The following is a 19,096-nucleotide window of genomic DNA, read 5'->3' as shown; positions in this document are numbered from 1 at the left end:
AATTTGAAATCTAAAGATACAATTCCTGGAGGTCTATTTATATAATATGTAGTAATTAGACATCATGAAATCCATTTATCTTAGATTCATAAAATAAGTAGTATTTAAAGTTAACCAATTGAAATTATAGTTGGTTATTTTTTTCTATTAAAAAGGTCCAAAAAATATTAATGATAGTTTTTATTTTAATTATATTAACAATTTAGTATAGTTGATTCATTTTGTATTTGTTTAGTGTAATACATTAATTGTGATGATGTATATTAAAGATTTTATGACAAAAATGAGGACTTAGGACATATTTATATACAAATATTAATTTCAAAGTCATACAATGTCTACTAAATTTTCTTAATTTTTATCTGGAAAAGAAAATTATTCTGGCTCTGTGAATACTAGCAATGACGTACAATTTGACCAATATCCAAGAAACAAAAAAAATAAGAAAATTGACAAAGTGAGCTGTCATTTTTCTGTCCATTGAAGAATCATCATAGTTGATTATCTAAAACAAAAGTTTGTTTGCTGTCTACGTTAATAGTATTAAAAATGTTTCGTGCTAATAATTTTGATAAATTACTTGGTTTGTATATTGACATTCTGCTTATAAGTTTCTATTAATAGTTGCAATATTTCTTACGTTATCTTACTCATAACATTAGTCAATGATTATTTTATCTAATTTGCATCACTTTCTTTTTAGTTAAAGACTGATTTCAGGTAGAGGTACTTTTGTTTCGAAAAAAATAAATAAACATCCTTATTTATTTATAAATATTTACAATCGTTGCAGATATGTTGAAAAATTTTCTAATTTGTTCTAGATAAAGCGACAAGTAATCTACGCCTAGATCCCGATTGGCCCTCTATCTTACAAATTTGTGATTTAATTAGACAAAATGATTGTTCGTGAGTAACATTTTAATATCTCTTCTATTGTCATTTAACCAACAGAATTAAATATTTCAATTTCATCATTCTTTTCTTGTTTATTATTCAATTATTATATTTCTAGACCAAAATATGCAGTTGTTGCTGTGAAGAAGAAACTATACTCACAAAATCCCCACCAGGCTATGTTTGCTCTCTTGGTGCTGGAAAGTATAGTAAAAAATTGTGGTAAGTTAATTTTGAGATCCCTTAATTATGAATTGATTTGACTAAACAAGTGAATAGTGATAAAACCAGTGAATGGTATTTATTTAATTTAAGTAAATTAGGTCATTGCTCTAAATGTTTCAATAGAGTATAAATAAGTCAATTGAAAAATATAGTTTTGCAACTGCTACATATACACTGCTATATATAATTTCTACATTACAATAAAGAAAACAAACTAACAAACTGATTGATTTTATTTGTCATAGGTTCAGGAGTTCATGATGAGGTGGCATCAAAGGCTTTCTGTGAAATGCTCCGTGATTTGGTGAAAACCACTCAGCACGAAAACTTGAAAACCAAGATTCTGGAATTGATTCAGGCTTGGGCGTTTGCCTTCAGAAATAATCCCAAATACAGAGCTGTTCAGGTTTGTTGAGAATTTTTATTTGTATTTCAAAGGTGTGACACATCTATTCTGATGAGAATAGACAAAAAAAAAGCAAAGTTATTTATTATTAAGTTATTAATCTTCCTTTGCCCAGAATTTTTTTTTTACCATATGTATTGGAACCAAGCTTTAAAGTAGCAAAATTGAATTATATTCTTTTTGATTCAATTACAGAATAGACTGAAATTAATATGTTATGTTTATACAAACTAAACGAAAAGAGATTATTTCAAAGAATATTTCACATTTACATTATATTTAATTAACATATAAATTGGTTGTCCAAAATGTCAAAAACGAAGGTAGATAGTAATGCACAGAAAATAAAACTGAGGACAAAATAAAGTGGCAATTCAGATGGCAAGCAATTCAGATATCACAGCATTTTCTAAAACAAAGAAATATCATGAGAAAAATATTCCCAATGTTACATGAAAACTTAAAGTGAAATTAAATGGTAGCTGTAAAAGTCTTCACAAGTGTTTGATGAAACAATTACCTATTATTTGCAAAATAATATCCCATTTATCAGCAAGTGATTATTTACATTTATGTTTTTTTATTATATGTATATGACAATACTTTATAATCTAAATATTATATTAGTAAAATCATAAATCATTAAAAATTAACAAAGGTACTATACTAAAGGTATGTATTAGACCTCCCTATTTCGTAGACTGGATATCCGCGTTTTTTTAATGCCACAAAATCGAGCATAAATAAAAAACTTTTAGTCTTATTTTTTTTTTTCATATTGTTCAATAAAATAAAACATGAATATTATTAAACTTTTGTTTAGTATAGGCCGTTATATACGCTTTTATTTCACCAGTTTAAAGGAGGAGTGTGCACACACCTTAAATTGACCTCCATTGAACATAATTATTGTCAATCACGTCATAGATACCGAACGAAAATGTAGTTACCGTTAGTATTAGATCGCGCGTAGCGTCTCACATTCAGAAAACTTTACAATAGTTTAGTCTATACTCACCTTTAGGCGGATAATATAATTTAACCAGCGATGGTTGATACTGATTAGTGATGTAAGAGTGGCCGCTTTGCCAGAAGGCCGATTAATCTTGGGCGTAGGGCGGCAAGTTCTAAGCCTAGATTTTTATACCAAGACGGAACTTAAAAAAACAAAAGACGGATTTCTGTTGGTCTCGGGAAAAAATCTTCAAGAAGTCTTGCCGATACTACATTTTCCTGCTTTTCTTTCATTGTAGGTTCGAGTTATGTACTTGTTGTACATTTTCAACATAAATAAACAAGTTACTCATGTTTTAATTACATTGTAAGGGCGAGGGCGACTATATATAGTCTATACTGAGTATAAATAATACATCGTGTAAATTTTACAACCCTTTTTTTCTTCTTATGGTATAATATTCCTTTTAATGTTTAAGGTTTATGTCGTCCTACACAGTTTACATGTGTTGTAATTGTATATTATTATCGATCTTTCCTTTATCTAATTAAGCGCACATTGCCACAGGCCCGTATACCTAAGACTGCTATTGTGTCGTATTTTATTTACGAAGTTGTGTGTAGTTGTATGTAACTGTCATATAACATATGATTGATACTTAATTATTGATTCTGTTATTATTAATCATCGGCTGTGCGTTGTTAAGACGTCCACAGTAAAGTCAATGGGCTAATAATAATAATAGGCGCTTCGTGTAAACATTGTGCAACTGTGTATGATTATGTATTTAAATTGTTTTTAAAACGGAATAAAATATAATAAAAAATCGTAATAAAAGGTTATTGAACTGCTGTTTGTAGTGTAATAAGAGTATATGACGTTTACACCTCCATTATCACATTATCAGTCACCAAATGAGTCATATCTCAGTCTCAGACAAAATAAAACACCTTTTGCATTTTCATTAGAAGTTTGGATGAAAATTCATTTTTATCCTCAAATATTAAATATATTATGATCTTATACTTGAAAAATATTTCGTACAGCCGACACTATTGTTAACAGGATACAGTTAATATTCTAAAAGCTGAAGGCGGACACAAATTCCCACCGCTCAAAGAATCAGACGCAATGTTTTCTGCCGATACTGCACCCGAGTGGGCCGATGGAGAAGTGTGTCACAGGTTTGATTTGTTTTATTATTTTTATAATTATTTCCTTCGTAATTCAATATTTAACATCTTTAAATTAATAATTATTAGATGCCGCACAGCATTCACGCTGATGGTACGCCGCCACCACTGCCGTGCATGTGGTCAAGTATTCTGTCAACAATGCAGTTCCAAAACATCAACATTACCTAAATTTGGTATTGAAAAAGAGGTAAGATATGTTAATAAAGTGGGTATTTTATCCAGAATTGTGTAAACATAATTTTACAATTTCCTAGGTGCGAGTGTGTGATGCCTGTTTTGATAAAGTAAGCCGCCCACCATCTTCAACTGCAAAATTAGAAATCGTCGATACGGCTAATGACTATGGCCCAGCTCCGGCACAGGTATATATATTCATATATTACTTATCCAATTCCTCGTATTAAAATGAAATTTTGGTATTTGTTATTGTAACAAAATAAAAATTGTTAGTATATTACGCAATTCTAACTACTCATCTTTCATGGATTTAAATGACATGAAATGTACTTACTTACAAAAGAATTATTTACATTAAGGTTTTAATTACATATATATAAAAAAATATAAAACAGAATGATGGCATATTTGTGCAAGCAAAAAATTTCCTCATTGATTCACATTTCTATTTCTCTAAGCAGTAATTAACCATCCAGTCACCAGTTGTGTGTTAAGGCGACATGTTATACTTTTAATAAAGGATTTTACCCTATTACTCCAAGGTGACAACTAGTAATTAAATCCATTAATTACTCACTTTTAACACACGAAGCATAAAATACACACAGTAAAACTATATTTAATAATAATAATAATAAGATAAATAGTAAAAAACAAGTTGTTCTCTGCTTAAATCTGTATTTTCACTATTGTCTTCTTAACCACTGAAACTTTTGTTAGGGTTTTAACAAATAGATAGAGAGAGTAAGTATAGCCTTATATATAATTTGTCAATATTTTTTTACAAAATGTCTGAATTTTGGGTGGTTTATTTTGAATACTGCATTCTTGTGCATACAGCCCACAGATAAGTTCATAATAGCATGATGTCTATCAATCAACGACTATAAATTTGGGATTTATATTCAATTACCACTCAAACCAACATATATTATTCATATCCTTCATAGACAATGTTCATACCTACATAAAATCACTTTTTTTTTAATTAAGTAGTATACCCATGTAATTTGTTTTGTTGTAATTGCAATTTTCATTTTCTTTTTTCATTAGTTGTACCAATGTTCGGTCAGACTAGTGAGTCTACAAGTTGCCTTTTATTATATTTTGAGTAAGAAAAACTACTGCATGAGTTTTAACTAAAATTTATTATGATATATGTTTGAAAGTTTTTGAAAACAACTAATAACTACTGTTTTACGTAAACGAGACAGGAACTGCTTATAATTTTCTTATGCACAATATACATAATATATGGAATATCAGTCTTACCAAAACAGTAGAAATTGCAAAGTGAGGTTATTTTTTATCACTTTCTTCACCAACAATAATTTATAATGAATAAATAAAACAAAAGTAAATGCTTATTAATAAGTTTATTAATCTACAACGATGTTATTTATTACTGTCCATCATACGATTCTCCTGGCATCTCGCCGCCGGGCACCAACATCGCAATATTGTTACCATTGAGCAATATCTGATCTAATTTCGTGATTTTTCGTCCTTCTGGTGTTGACTCATATTCGGTCACATCATCTAATAACATATTTACAAAGTCGTCAAAACCTTGCAATGTTCCCACCATTTCTTTATCATTTTTCATTATGATATGAATTCGAGATCCTATACATTTGTCGACAAGTTCCAATGGTAACAAAGTGTTAGGATTTGGTAATGCTTGTGCCATTATTTTAAAAACCTTGTAAATGCTTTAATATTTAAATAAATACAATAATTATTCAGCGCACTGTTCAACTGTTCTTAGTGTCTTTGACATTAAGAAATATTGTTTTGACGTTGACATTAACCGTAGTTTCGTTTAGAAAATTTGTATTAATAGTTACGGAATAAGCGAAATATATTTAACAAATAAAATTTATACTTGCTTATTGCTATATATTTATTTAAACCGTATTTAATAAAGTTTAATAAAGATATTAAACAAATATTTATCGGAATTAAAAAACGTGTCAATATTTTTTAATTTTTATTATTATGGCAACATAGCTTTGTACTACAAAACAAAGTGACAATTGACAACAGTTTCGATTTGAAATTCGTTTAAAATAACGGCGCAGGATCTACGCGGAAAACAACATTGTAGTTTTTATTATACTTTATCATTTAACATCAAAAATGGCTAAAAGTTACGTGACTAATTTTAGAGGTGAAATGTATTTCACTCCAAACGGTAAATTACATATAAAGGATGAACCTGTAACGCCCATTGAGGAAGACTTTGGTGATCATAACAACTTAGATTGTTTTGAAAATGATTACGGTGGAATGAGAAAATCTTTATCCATGAATGACATAGCATCACTCCGAGAAGACTTGATAAAATTGGAGTTCACGGACACAAAAGAAGATGTGTATCATCGACATCGACGACCAACAGGACAGCCCCAAGAGTTATCAAAGACTAAATTTGTATCCATGGCTGAAGCTATATACCATTACCAGAGAGATACTCCCGATAGATTCCGATCGTCGCGGCCGAAGTCATTTCGTCCTAAAGGTTACGGAGGTCCCTCCAGTTTAACTGTTCCCCAGTCCCCTATGTTAAGATGTAAAGCACGCTCAAGACCGCAACATATACTTTCTCAAAAAGAGAAAGAAGAAATGGAATTAGAAGAAATTAGAAAATTCAAAATTAAAGCTAATCCAATTCCTAAGTCTGTTATTGAAGGACCCATACATTTGCCTGAAGTTCACAGGAAGCCTATTACTGTTCCTGAACCTTTCAAATTGACTGAAATGCAGAAAAAAATGGCTCAATCTCCTGGACTAACTCATAATTTTAAAGCTCGCCCAGCTCCAAAGCATATATTCGAAAAACCTCAAATACCAATAAAGCCAGTTCCACATGTGACTAAACCAATTAGCCCAAAGTTTCGTTACAAGCGAGCCAATTCTGCAGACCATCTTAAATGTGAAACTAAGCATAATGACCCACCAGCCAATGCTAAGAAAATGGATAAATGTGAAAAAACAATGCAGCGTCATGGTCCTGTTAAACCAGAACCATTTTCTTTTGAAAAAAGGGATGAAGAATTGAGAAAAAAGCGTGAAGAAAGAATTAAGAAACAGCTGGAAGAGGAACGTAGACTTGCCTCTCAATTCAAGGCACAGCCTTTACCTGTAGCTGTAAAGAAACGGATGCAATGTGCTACTTCTGGATGCAGTGTTTCTAATGCATCCTCAGAGAATAAAGAAAATCATGTCAAATTTGAAGCGAAACCAGCCACAGTTCTCTATAAAGAGCCGTTCAAACCAATTCTTCAACCAGTACATTTGGTTAAGGCTGTTCCATTTGCACTGACTACAGAAAAACGAGCTGCAGAAAGAGAAATGTTTGACAAACAGTTAAAGGAAAAAGAAGAAGAAAATGAAAGATTAAAACAGCAGAGAGAAAAAGAGCAGCTAGAGGCAGAAGAACGAGCAGTATCAGAATTGAGAGCTAAACTGGTTCATCATGCGAAACCAGTACCTTCATTAAACCCTTTTGTTCCAGAAAAGTCAATTGCACCAATAACAGTTCCTGAAACACCCAAATTTGTTAGGAGGCTGAAGCAAAATTAATTCCTTACTTGGATAGTAGTAAATCATGACTATGACATATTATTCAGACATTTTAGTTCTTAAGTTTTGATAATGTACTACTATTTAAATGTACTGCCATTGCTTAAAATACATTTATAATTTTTAAATAAATTTATATAATACAATGTGTGCATTTTTATTTTAAATATAATTAACAATATAAAAGTGTTAGTAAGGTCATATAGTAAATTGATTAATAACTCTTTGATTAGTATAGATTTATATCTAGTAAAAAATATTTTTTACTCTTAAAATTTGCTTTACAGTTTGTATATTTTAATGGCAAGAGGAATTTATTTTTGTCTGGTTATGGTAATGCACTGTTATGGTATTTCTGTTATAGCTTTACCAATTAATAAAGGTTTATATGGATAAAAAAGTGTTGTCTATTTTTATTCATTTTAATCTGGCATAACAATGGTATGATAAATGATTTATTTCATTACCTTAACCTATAGATTGATTCATTCATAGCATTCACTTATGGGTAAGTTAGCACTTGTGTAAAGCAAAATATTACTAAATTTTTTTTGGTGTAATGTCTTGTTATTTAAATTTTGATGTTGTCCAATATTCATTATTTATTATCATTAAATGTATAAATGTAAATTAGTGCAATAAATAATTTTAATAAAATTACTTAGTTACTAACTGTCAGTAACTTGTTTTAGAAACGCCCTGGAAAGTCAGCTGAGGAACTTCAAGAGGAGGAGGAGCTCCAGTTGGCCCTTGCCCTTAGCCAATCTGAAGCTGAACAAAAAGAGAAAGAACGAAGATCTAGAACTTTCATTGCACCCGAGCCAACTTTGCATCCCACAAGTAATATTGCTTAATAAATTATTGATAAAAATATAACAACCTCATATGATGATAATTAAAAATATTGCATGATCAATAAGAACATTTTTGATAGTATGTGTGCATTGTATTATTGTTAGTTATTTGTGCTATTTGTTTAATAATGAAAGTATAAGAAAGATTAATTATTATTTATTCATATATTTACAATTTTTCCATACTTGTATTATAATGAGGTATAATTGTTTGTTTGTGTTTAGAGGTTAAGTATGGAACTAATACTCGAAATTAGATGGTTTTATTATTATCATTTGAACCTATACAATGCTATGATATATTAGTATAAGACAGGGAGAATTAACAACAACAACAACAACAGCCTGTAAATTCCCACTGCTGGGCTAAAGGCCTCCTCTCCCTTAGAGGAGAAGGTTTGGAACATATTCCACCACGCTGTTCCAATGCGGGTTGGTGGAATACACATGTGGCAGAATTTCTATGAAATTTGTCACATGCAGGTTTCCTCACGATGTTTTCCTTCACCGCTGAGCTCGAGATGAATTATAAAGACAAATTAAGCACATGAATCAGCGGTGCTTGCCTGGGTTTGAACCCGCAATCATCGGTTAAGATGCACGCGTTCTAACCACTGGGCCATCTCGACTCTGGGAGAATTAACAGCATTTTTTTAATAATTTCCAGTATCGCCTACGCCGTCGTCGGTGAGTGCCTCTCCGGAGCACACGACAACTTCCAACTCCGAGCTGTCTCGCTACTTAGACAGGAACTACTGGGAACAGCGACTGTCGCGCGACGCTGCCGCCGCGCCGACGGCTCCTGCATCTCACGTTTCGAATGAAACATCCGAGGTGACTTTTTTTACGTCAAATCGCAATTTTTTTTTTTTTAAATTGTACACAGCTTAAACAATACTGCTTTATATTATCAAATATATTTTTATATTCCTATAGAAGTTATTTTGCAATTATTTTTCCGTAATAATGTAAATAAGAGCCCATAATCTATTAAGTATGTAAATTATCTTAAACAATTACTTACGGATATTGAAAGAGGTTTAATTTTGTGTTATGTAGCTGTGCTTTATGGTATGTACTAATAATAATTGTTTTAGTAGGAGTTACTGAATACGAGAATTGTTTAAATTTTTTTTATATTTATTAGTACTATTTTCTTTCAATTATTATTGAGTATTAATAAGATATTGTTTCTGATTAAAAACATTTCGAATATTTGTCATTTCAGCAAGATTTTAGTAAGCCCTCAACTACTAAGGATCAAGAAGATGAAGCTCAAGATAAAGAAATTGATGATTTTGTTGAAACACTCAAATCTCAAGTTGAGATTTTTGTTAACAGAATGAAAAGTAATTCCTCACGGTATGTAATATTTATTGCTGAAATTATCATTCAATTATTATTATTCAGTTGCAAAGTATAAGTATTAAAATTAACTGGAATATTTATATATGTATGTTAAATTGAGCCGAAATGGTAGTGGTTAGAACATGTGCATCTTAACCGATGATTTCGGATTCAAACCCAGGAAAGCACCACTATATATATGTACTTAATTTGTGTTTATAATTCATCTCGTTCTCAGCGGTGAAGGAAAACATCGTATGGACACCTGCATGTGTCTAATTTTATTGAAATTCTGCCACATGGGCATTCCACCAACCCGCATTGGAACAGCGTGGTGGAATATGTTCCAAACCGTCTCCTTGATGAGAGAGGAGGCCATTAGCCCAGCAGTAGGAAATTTACAGGCTGTTACTTTACTTTACTTTTATGTTAAATTGTTTCAGTGGTCGATCAATTGCAAATGATACATCAGTACAGACTCTATTCATGAACATTACTGCGATGCATTCGAAATTATTACGTTACATTCAACAACAAGATGACAAACGAGTCTATCTAGAGAGCTTACAGGTAAGGGGTTGCTTCATTACGATCAGAAGACCCTAGATATGTAGGGGCGCAATTAATACATACAATCTCCGATGGATTAGTAGATCTATAAGCACAGCAGTTAATTATATAAGAGAAGATATCTCTTAATATCTGACATGAAGTTTGAAGTCATTTACTTCCTAGTCAAAAAAGTATTGAAAAAAAAAGCTTTTCGCTAATGATACCTGGTTGTGTCATTTTTAAATTAATTAAATTGTCCATAAATGTATATATAATTTTTAATTTTAAATATTATTTTGTAATAATGTATTTATTATTTAAAGGATAAAATAACCCAAGTACGCGACAGCCGTGCAGCTTTAGACACGTTGCGCGCTGAACACGCCGCTCGTCTTGCTCAAGCGGCCGAGGCCGCAGAGAGACAAAGACAAATGCAAATGGCAGTTAAATTGCAAGCTATGAGGAAGAAAAAACATGAGTACCTGCAGTACCAAAGGCAGCTCGCTTTGCAAAGAGTACAAGTATGTATCTGTCTCTTTAGACATTCAAAAAATTAAATTAATATTGTTTCTTCATTTTTTTGTAATGAATATATTTTCAAGTAGAATTCAATCAGTGCTAAGAAATTTTTTTTTTTTAGTAATAGTAGATCTTATTTGTAAAAGTGTAAATATGTAATTATTTTATTTGACAATGTAATATTAATATAATAGTCTTATTAGCGATTGTGTTTTTCCCTATTAATTTTTTTTTCAATCAATTGGCTGTGTGTTATTATTTTAGTGTGATGACTGTTTGAAATAAATAATCAATTGACTTTAACAATATTTTCTATTAATTCATAGGAACAAGAAAGAGAAATGCAAATGAGACAAGAACAACAGAAACACCAGTATATGATGTCCGCAAACAGTGGCTTCTACATGCCCGGAGTTTCAATGCATCAGTACCAATCCGGATATCCCAATCAGCCCTTATATGCCAACCCTCAATTCCATCCACAGATGATGCCACAACCCACAACTGATGGTTCTATGCCTGGCCAAACCCAAATATCTCAAGCTAATATCCCAATGAACGTAAATCAAATGGGAACTATGTCTCAATCAATGCCACAAATGACTAATACTTATGCCATGTCTACTACTGGCGTAGCATTAAATCAACAACCAACTAGCGTCCAAGCTCCAATGAACCAGCCAAATATGCGACCAATGAGCCAACAGCTGCCAATACAGCAGCAAATGATGTTGCAGCAGATGCAACAAATGCGATTACCGAATCAGCCTGGCGTTCATCAAATCATTCCACCGAACGTACCTAATGGCTTACAAGGTCAGAATATTCCTCAACAAAATCCTCAGGCTCCTCAGCAATTACAAAAACAAAATGTACCAAATCAACCTCAGCAAATGCCCCCAATCACAATTGGACAACCAAATATGAACCAACAGAACAATCCTAACAATCCAATGTTTGCAATGCAGCTACCAAACATGAGAATGCCATTAATGCAAAACAATCAACCAAGTAACAACCCACAAATACCTGTCTCAGGATACCCCATGAGTGTCCAAAATCCTCAAAGTAACCAACAAACACAGGCACAACACCCAAATATGCCACACATGTCTCAAATGCCTTTACCTGGGCAACCAATCAATATGCAAGGTCAACCTATCATTCAGAATCAGTCATTACCTGGTCACAATCAACAGTTAACTCAAGGACCTCAAATGTCTCAGAGTCAAGGACAACAAATTCCACAGTCACAATCAACGCAAGGACAAACAATGTCCATGCAAGGCCACCCCACGCAATCTCAGGGTCAACATGTGATGATGCAAGGTCAGCCAATGCAACATCAAGGTCAAAACATTCAGCACCAAGGTCAACAGCCGAACCAAAATATGATGAACCAAAACCAGCAAATGCCTCCTAATTCCATGGCACCTAATCAGCAAGGACAGCAGATGGGTCCCGGCCAACAGATGCCTCATCATAATATGATGCCTGGTGCTATGCCACCCCAACATCCACAAATGCAAGGCCAAGTGCCACAACAGATGACAAGTCAGGGACAACAGCAACAGCAAGGTGGAATACCCCAGAACATGCAAGGGCAACCCATGAAAGTTCAGCAGAGCTTTGGAAATGGCCCACCAAACCAACAGCAAGTGCCAAATCAACAAGTGCAACAAATTCAGACTCCCGTTAAGTCTGAACACAATAACAATACTGCAGAACTTATAAGTTTTGATTGAATTTAAAATATTTGTGTGATGAAGAGATCTATATTACTATGATTAGACTGTTTATTTATAATTTTAATGGGAATTTTCGACAAGTTTGACTCACCTAGGAATGTGATAAGATGTTAAATTCTTAAAGTAATTGTAAGCATGTACTCATTCAGCTTTTAAATATTTTTGATGTTGGAACTATTGTTAATACTAGATGGTTGCCCAAATCCCTGTCACGTACATCACAGCCTTACATTAATCACGATAATGATTCACAGGCAGTAGTCAATTTAGATTTTAGCGAAATGGCCTTGTAATCTATGTAAATGTGCTAATGTGTAAAATATCTCTCGTATGTAGTTTTATTTAGATAATAATACAAGATATATAGAAATTCAAATTATTATTTTATATTTTTTTTTGCAAATAATTGTTTTGTAATATTTATATATAAGTTATGATTTATTATACATAAATACCAATAAAGTTCTCAGACGTTTCAAAATGTTTTATTCTTGTTTAGTTTTAAACATACCTTAATTTTTATATTATTAAACTGTTCAAATCTGGTTTACTAGTTTTTTTTAAACATATTAGAACTTACACAAAATTAACTTATACTTGCATGCTATGAAAGATATTGAATAATACATATTTCAAAAATGTTTATTATTGATATTTCAAATAGGTCAATAAAAAAAAAAAACAAAAATTTATATACTTGTTTTTCTACCACTATCTTCAAATAATTTTATTAAATAGGTGTTTGATTTAATATTATGTTGTCAAATAATATATAAACCTTACGCTTCGAATCAGTTATTTTATAGTTATGAGTAAACTTAAATTTTACTCTTAGAATTGTGTTTTACTTTCCAAATTTTAACAAACATAATTACTGTGAACTAAACAGCTACTGATATTGATGAAGTCTCCGACTTCTTAGTAAACATTTGAATTATTGTGGATCTACTATCATTTGAAAAAGAAAGTATAAGTTAAATTAAACATTTGAATTAGCATATTTTACTTGAATTTGCTGAAATTCGTGTCTCCAAATTCACGCAAATAACATTTATAGCTGTCAATTGTCACGGAGTTATACAAAATCGGGGGAAGGAGGAATAATTATTATAAATATAGTAATTTTGAGTTTGTGCCATTTACCCATCAATAATGTAGACTTTTTCAAAATTCCCTTTTTGTATGATTTTAAGTTAGTATGAAATAAATCGTTTATTGTTTTTCAGTAAAACATTATTTAGGTATTAGGTATATAGTGAAAATTAATATCATCATCATCATCATCATCATCAGCCCGTAAATGAATATCGTAGTTATGTATTTCATTAAAATAAAAAATGAATTTTTATTGTAGTGTCTTTTTGGGAATTCGATTAGAGGTTAATGATTAAATAGTGATTGGAATTATAGGTATGATAATTAGCTGGTATTCTCTTTTTCATTTTTAATGTATTACTTTCAATAGTATCATTGCTTTGACAATCGCTACGGCGTGCTTATCTTTCAGTGATTATTTATCGTTCACCTGTCTGACGATTATTTCATAGTAGTGATAAAACAGGAAACAGTTGTGCTATTCATAATTGTTTATAATAATTTTTAATAAAGAACAGTTTAAAACGATGACGATAAACAGTTTCTTACAAGAAAATATAGACATTAATAATAAGAAATTGTTAAAATTAGATCAAGATATAAAATCATGCACCAGACAATTGACAGCTATAAAAATAAGGTTATCAACGATTGAAATACAAATGTTCGCGTTGAAAACAATATATGAAGACATTATGAAACTCAGGAAATTAGTAATGGTTATAAATCCACATCTTAAACCAATATCATTTAAATTACTGAAGAAGTAATATAAGTGAAGCTGCTGATCCGTCACGTAAGTGCAGACGATAAACGTTTTCTATTTTCAAAGTAACCATCTAGTTCTTTTGCTCTACAAAGTGGTGTATTTACCCGACTCATTTCATCAAACTTGGAGAAATCCTTTATATAACCTTGCTTATTCTTTTGGAAATGTATCAGTTGTGAAAACCGTCGACCCCACATTATCTCTTGACTGGTGTAACTCGATATTGCTTGAACAGTCTGTCCCGTCGATTCGATGATGCCTTCAAAGACGACTACTATCTCTAGATCTGAATTCAACATATCCTGTGCAGACATGTTATAGAAAGGACTATCACTGTCAATTCTATGAACAACAGATATTGGATTTAAAAATAGTATGTCGTCGCATGCATCAACTTTTACACGTAAATTAATTTGTTCATTGTTCACTATGATATCGTCATCTGATTTACTTTCATATTGAATTAAATAAGCATTAACTTTTGATGCTATTATCCTCGATTTTCTTATATTTCCTACCCTGAATATCAAACACAGACGGGTATCCCTTTGATTAATAATAGCACTTTTTGAGAATATAAGGGATTTTGCTCGATTTTTTGGTCTTGTTAATTTTGCAAAGACTATCGCAACAATTATTGATTGTGTAAAATGTCCCGCTATACTTTCGATGCACATAGTTAACATAGCTGAGGGACATTCTAAAGTGATAGCTCTCTTGCCATAGCCTATTGTAGTGTGTATTTCAATACTGAATAGAAAAATAGACGTGAAACTATAAATTTCACGAACGCATGGATTCCAAATTGTTCCGTTGTTAGCACTGGGCAAGTTTTCTTCTCTAAGATCTCCATGTAAATAAAGAATAAGCCACCAAATTGACGCAAATAAGAACCATATTAGAATGTAAACAAGAACGCAAAATGTAAGGCTCCATCTCCACCTCGCATCTATAAACTTTGAAATAATATCAGGTATTATACGAAATGCAGTTTCCGATGAAGATTTTTCGAAATTTAACTCTCCTGTTTTGAATACCACGCGTTTATTTTGGCGCCGTATCGATATTCTTTGTTTTATGTGTCTGGAAAAATAAAACGATACAGTAATTAAAAAAAAAATTATATTGTTTCCCGGATATATTCAACGTGTAAAATAAATATTGGTATCGCTATATTAACATTAGGTATAGTAACATAAAAATAAAGAAATGTTACAAGGCTTATAACTCCAAGCTACTTTTCTGTTACATTTACAACTAGATGACATAAATATGTCCTACAAGGTTTTACAAAGACGTAATTAGTTATTTCTTTAAATTAGATGTCACTTAAATAATATTGAATAGCTTACCTCCTAAATCGGCAGTCAGCGTGATGTTTATTAGTGTTTATATCCAATCTGTACTCCATTTTTATACTTATTTTTGAAATAGTAAGTAATATCGTATATAAAGTTAAATTATTGTGATCACATTATTCAAACGAATACCAGAAATTACTAGCCTTCCGTATCTACATTGCGTTACTCAACCTCAAATGTTTGTTTAGTAGATAACAATCATCGGCGCAAATCTAACATTTCATAATAAAATAATATTTTGTTATATTTTGAATACCAACATTTACTAAATAAAACATAGATACATACGTATACTTCTTTTTTCTGTATGTATAAGGGTTGGTAATAAACTTAAATCATCAAAAGAAAAATTATATATTAAATTAAACTTGACTTAATTTATTATAAGATGGATTTTATAACAATGTCAATACTTCCATTTGTTGTATCTACTGAAAACATTAGTCGTATATAAATGTAATTCAATTGTGCAATAGGTATTAAAGCCAGGATGGGCTAGAACAACGGTCGGTATTTCTCTTCGCAACTTGAATTTGTAAAATAAAGTTACGTATTAAATGAACTGATGATTGAAGACTACACAAAACTTAAATCATTATTAAAAAAAATTAAAAAGAGGCTGTTCATCAAAAATTTTGGTAAAAAGAGTTTTCGCACATTAATTATATGAAATTAATTTCGATTACATTAATTATATTTTTTAAAACATAAAATAATTATAGGTAATACAGAATTTTCTAGGAGCAAAATGTCCGATAACTGTATGCGTTTTCTGCCAGTAATGACGTTATGTACTCTTTTTATTCATTTTCACACATTCACATTTTCACAACTGCGATAATGCAGAGAATCAGCTTCAGAGGCACACTTGAACAAATAATAAAGAATACTTACTTTTTTATTATTACCTACGAATTTAAAAACCTTAAAAACATCAACACGTCAGGCGTTGATTAGCTGAACTAAATTGATGTGTATTGAGTACTTTAATCGTTATCCTCATCGACGTGAGCAAAGTATATCATAAAACGCTCGTTGATGAGGAGGGATATATAGGATAATCCTAGGTATGTATCTTAAAATTAAAAACCTTTCTTACAATTTTCCACTATGTGATAGACTCCCCTTCAAAAGATAGACCGCTAGTATAGTAGGTAGAAAAGTGGGTGATCTTACATGGTCACTAATAAATAAATCGGAGTTTGTAAAAAATTAAATTGTATTCACTATTAATATCGAGTTCGGTGATGAAGAAAAAAATATCGGCATTGGTTTCCCTATATATATTTTTTTGCCAGAACGAAGTACATATGGATATCCATTGATGTTATAGTAAACAGATATGTCATTAATGCGCAAAAAGTGAAGACTAGAAAACGAATTGGGATCCTAATTGGGACGTTTGCCTTTAGTCGTTTTCATCACAATTATGCCAGTAATACCTTATAATACATCATAACTATGCAGTAATACGTTTTGCGTAATTAAAACATCTAGTTATCCCTTTTACTTATTGTTTTTATCAAGCTATCCTTTTTACTTGTAACGAAATGTAAAATAAACGGTCCCCGGCGCGGCACACTTTTTTTTGTTGTTTAGTATGGGTATAACATATCTGTTTATTAGAATATCATTGTGGATATCTATTAGTATATGGTAGATTATGCTACGTAAAGGTGTCTTTTAGATCGATAAAATCTATCGGGCAACATAAATTAATTTACGTCCATTTACATAATTTTAAACATTATGTCAGTCGTAGCGATAGTTAAATTAATCAAGTCCAAATTGCTAGTAGTAAACGAAACAACCATAATTGACCCGAGAACAGAGAATATAGTGTAACCTAAGTACATCCTTAGCGAGTCAAGGGCGATTTAAACGTTAAAATTCAAAGGTGATATGTAAGCGTTATCAGTAGCATCCTTTAACCATGTAATAGAGAGTCAAATATATATTTTAATTTCCAGTGTCGACCCTCTCGGGATGCACCTGAGGCCGTTCGGAGGCAGGAATGAGCATCGGCCGTGACAATCGAAAGAGCAACACAATGGCAAACGGGGAACGTAATTTGATAATCGCGTCGCTCTTGATCGAGCCTCGGCGATCTGTCTTGTTCTGACACGTTGGAGGATGTAATTGTTGCAGATATTAAGGAGAATGTTGACATTACTACTTTAATATTATAAATTCGGAAGTGTGTTTGCTAAATTTTCTTTCTTTTATCCAGCATTTAGCAGACATTTTTAATATATGTTAGAGATACATATTTTGTAGGCCTGAGATAGACATAGGGTTACTATCCTGAAAAATGTGCGAGTGTGAAAATAAAATAAATTAATTAATATATTATCGAGTTTTGTTTATAAAAGAAAAGCTCATTTATAAAATTATAAACCTGTGCAGATTTTGATGAAGTTGCTGATAACGGTTTTTAATTTTATAGAGAGCTTATTATTATTATAGTGTTCATAATTTTACTGAATAAAATGTTACTGTAATTGTATTCTAATAGTAATAATTTCTTATGAAATGATTTTTATAAGAAATATATTATTCCTATGTGTGTTCTCGTCTTGATAGTCAAACAAAGGATCAACATAAGTGCTACCTTGGCCGCCATTCCGTCCGCTTTGTCAGATAATTTCATTTTATTCCTCACACTCAGATAAAGTTGAAACGGAAATAAAAATGCTTAAAGTTTACAGTTTCTTTTTATTTACCATTCTTTGATATCCTACGTCATTACATCATAGTCGCTTTAACAGTTTAAATATTTGAAATCTACACAAAAGAACAATTATTATAAAGTAAGTTTATTTTTTTATAAAATATTTGGTGATAAATATAAGTGACGAAAATAGTTTTTAATGATTAGGTACAAAAGCTGACGGACTTGTAACAATTGAACTAACAAATAGCTTAGAAAGTTAAACGATATATCAAAAAATAATGAGATATTCTTTTAAAGTAAATTACTCGCTCAGTTGCTTTGTTCAGCTAATTATTATCTGACACTTAAATATGACCACGTATTTGTCAAGCTATGCCAATTTATTTCTGTAGTTTTTGAGGAGTATATAACTAGGATAAGAATATTATTATTTAAAGTAAGAACCAATAAACTAAGTAAGTAAATAATGATTTTAAAAAACCGCTTCCTTTGTAATATTAGGTCATTCATTCATTATTTTCTATGTTAACCATATTGGAAATTTATTTTCAAATTGAAAATGTTAACAAAACTTGATTCTAACATCGTAACATACGCCGTACTTCATATAGTTATTGTAAAAATGTGTACCTAAAACGGACATTTAAATCTTATCTGCGGAGGCTAACAGTGAAACACCGTCAATTGTTTCCGAGCGCGTGGCTAGTTAACAAATAAAGTCGATTCACAATTGGCG

At 31.3% G+C, this 19,096-nt stretch overlaps 4 protein-coding genes across 6 annotated transcripts; 2 read left to right on the top strand and 2 right to left on the bottom strand.

The window, feature by feature from the left end:
• Positions 1-424: 424 nt before the first annotated feature.
• Positions 425-12,869, top strand: LOC124529610 (hepatocyte growth factor-regulated tyrosine kinase substrate). Of its 3 annotated transcripts, XM_047103413.1 has the most exons (13): positions 425-583; positions 825-909; positions 1,016-1,119; positions 1,368-1,528; positions 3,549-3,667; positions 3,746-3,866; positions 3,934-4,041; positions 8,134-8,281; positions 8,963-9,129; positions 9,524-9,657; positions 10,086-10,212; positions 10,518-10,715; positions 11,040-12,869. In XM_047103413.1, exons 1-13 carry the CDS (start codon positions 550-552, stop codon positions 12,456-12,458), a joined length of 2,925 nt encoding a protein of 974 aa, XP_046959369.1. In that variant the 5' UTR covers positions 425-549; the 3' UTR covers positions 12,459-12,869. The 3 variants fall into 3 exon arrangements, with proteins under 3 accessions (XP_046959369.1, XP_046959370.1, XP_046959371.1); XM_047103414.1 differs by lacking the exon at positions 825-909 and having other exon boundaries at positions 439-583; positions 11,040-12,868; XM_047103415.1 differs by lacking the exons at positions 425-583; positions 825-909; positions 1,016-1,119; positions 1,368-1,528 and adding an exon at positions 3,187-3,321 and having other exon boundaries at positions 11,040-12,868.
• LOC124529613 (U6 snRNA-associated Sm-like protein LSm5) lies at positions 5,216-5,652 on the bottom strand. The gene has a single exon (XM_047103417.1). The coding sequence runs from the start codon at positions 5,544-5,546 to the stop codon at positions 5,259-5,261; it is 288 nt and encodes a 95-aa protein (XP_046959373.1). The 5' UTR covers positions 5,547-5,652; the 3' UTR covers positions 5,216-5,258.
• Positions 5,810-7,587, top strand: LOC124529612 (targeting protein for Xklp2 homolog). Its single transcript, XM_047103416.1, has one exon. It carries the CDS (start codon positions 5,996-5,998, stop codon positions 7,439-7,441), a length of 1,446 nt encoding a protein of 481 aa, XP_046959372.1. The 5' UTR covers positions 5,810-5,995; the 3' UTR covers positions 7,442-7,587.
• Positions 12,870-14,041: 1,172 nt separating the features above from the next.
• On the bottom strand, positions 14,042-15,935 carry LOC124529688 (inward rectifier potassium channel 2-like). Its single transcript, XM_047103552.1, has 2 exons — positions 15,678-15,935; positions 14,042-15,408 (listed from the first exon to the last, which is right to left on the bottom strand). Exons 1-2 carry the CDS (start codon positions 15,734-15,736, stop codon positions 14,349-14,351), a joined length of 1,119 nt encoding a protein of 372 aa, XP_046959508.1. The 5' UTR covers positions 15,737-15,935; the 3' UTR covers positions 14,042-14,348.
• Positions 15,936-19,096: the final 3,161 nt, after the last annotated feature.

The sequence above is a fragment of the Vanessa cardui genome, chromosome 5 (genome assembly GCF_905220365.1).
Source record: "Vanessa cardui chromosome 5, ilVanCard2.1, whole genome shotgun sequence".
Lineage (NCBI taxonomy): Eukaryota > Metazoa > Arthropoda > Insecta > Lepidoptera > Nymphalidae > Vanessa > Vanessa cardui.
This window is presented reverse-complemented; position numbering and strand designations above follow the sequence as displayed.

Coding starts and splice junctions, on each gene's coding strand:
- LOC124529610 (XM_047103413.1), top strand. CDS start 550: ATGTTTCGTGCTAATAATTTTGATAAATTACTTG. Junction 8,282..8,962: donor GCCAACTTTGCATCCCACAA/GTAATATTGCTT, acceptor AATAATTTCCAG/TATCGCCTACGCCGTCGTCG. Junction 9,658..10,085: donor ATGAAAAGTAATTCCTCACG/GTATGTAATATT, acceptor AAATTGTTTCAG/TGGTCGATCAATTGCAAATG.
- LOC124529613 (XM_047103417.1), bottom strand. CDS start 5,546: ATGGCACAAGCATTACCAAATCCTAACACTTTGTTACCATTGGAACTT.
- LOC124529612 (XM_047103416.1), top strand. CDS start 5,996: ATGGCTAAAAGTTACGTGACTAATTTTAGAGGTGAAATGTATTTCACT.
- LOC124529688 (XM_047103552.1), bottom strand. CDS start 15,736: ATGGAGTACAGATTGGATATAAACACTAATAAACATCACGCTGACTGC. Junction 15,409..15,677: donor GCTGACTGCCGATTTAGGAG/GTAAGCTATTCA, acceptor TTATTTTTCCAG/ACACATAAAACAAAGAATAT.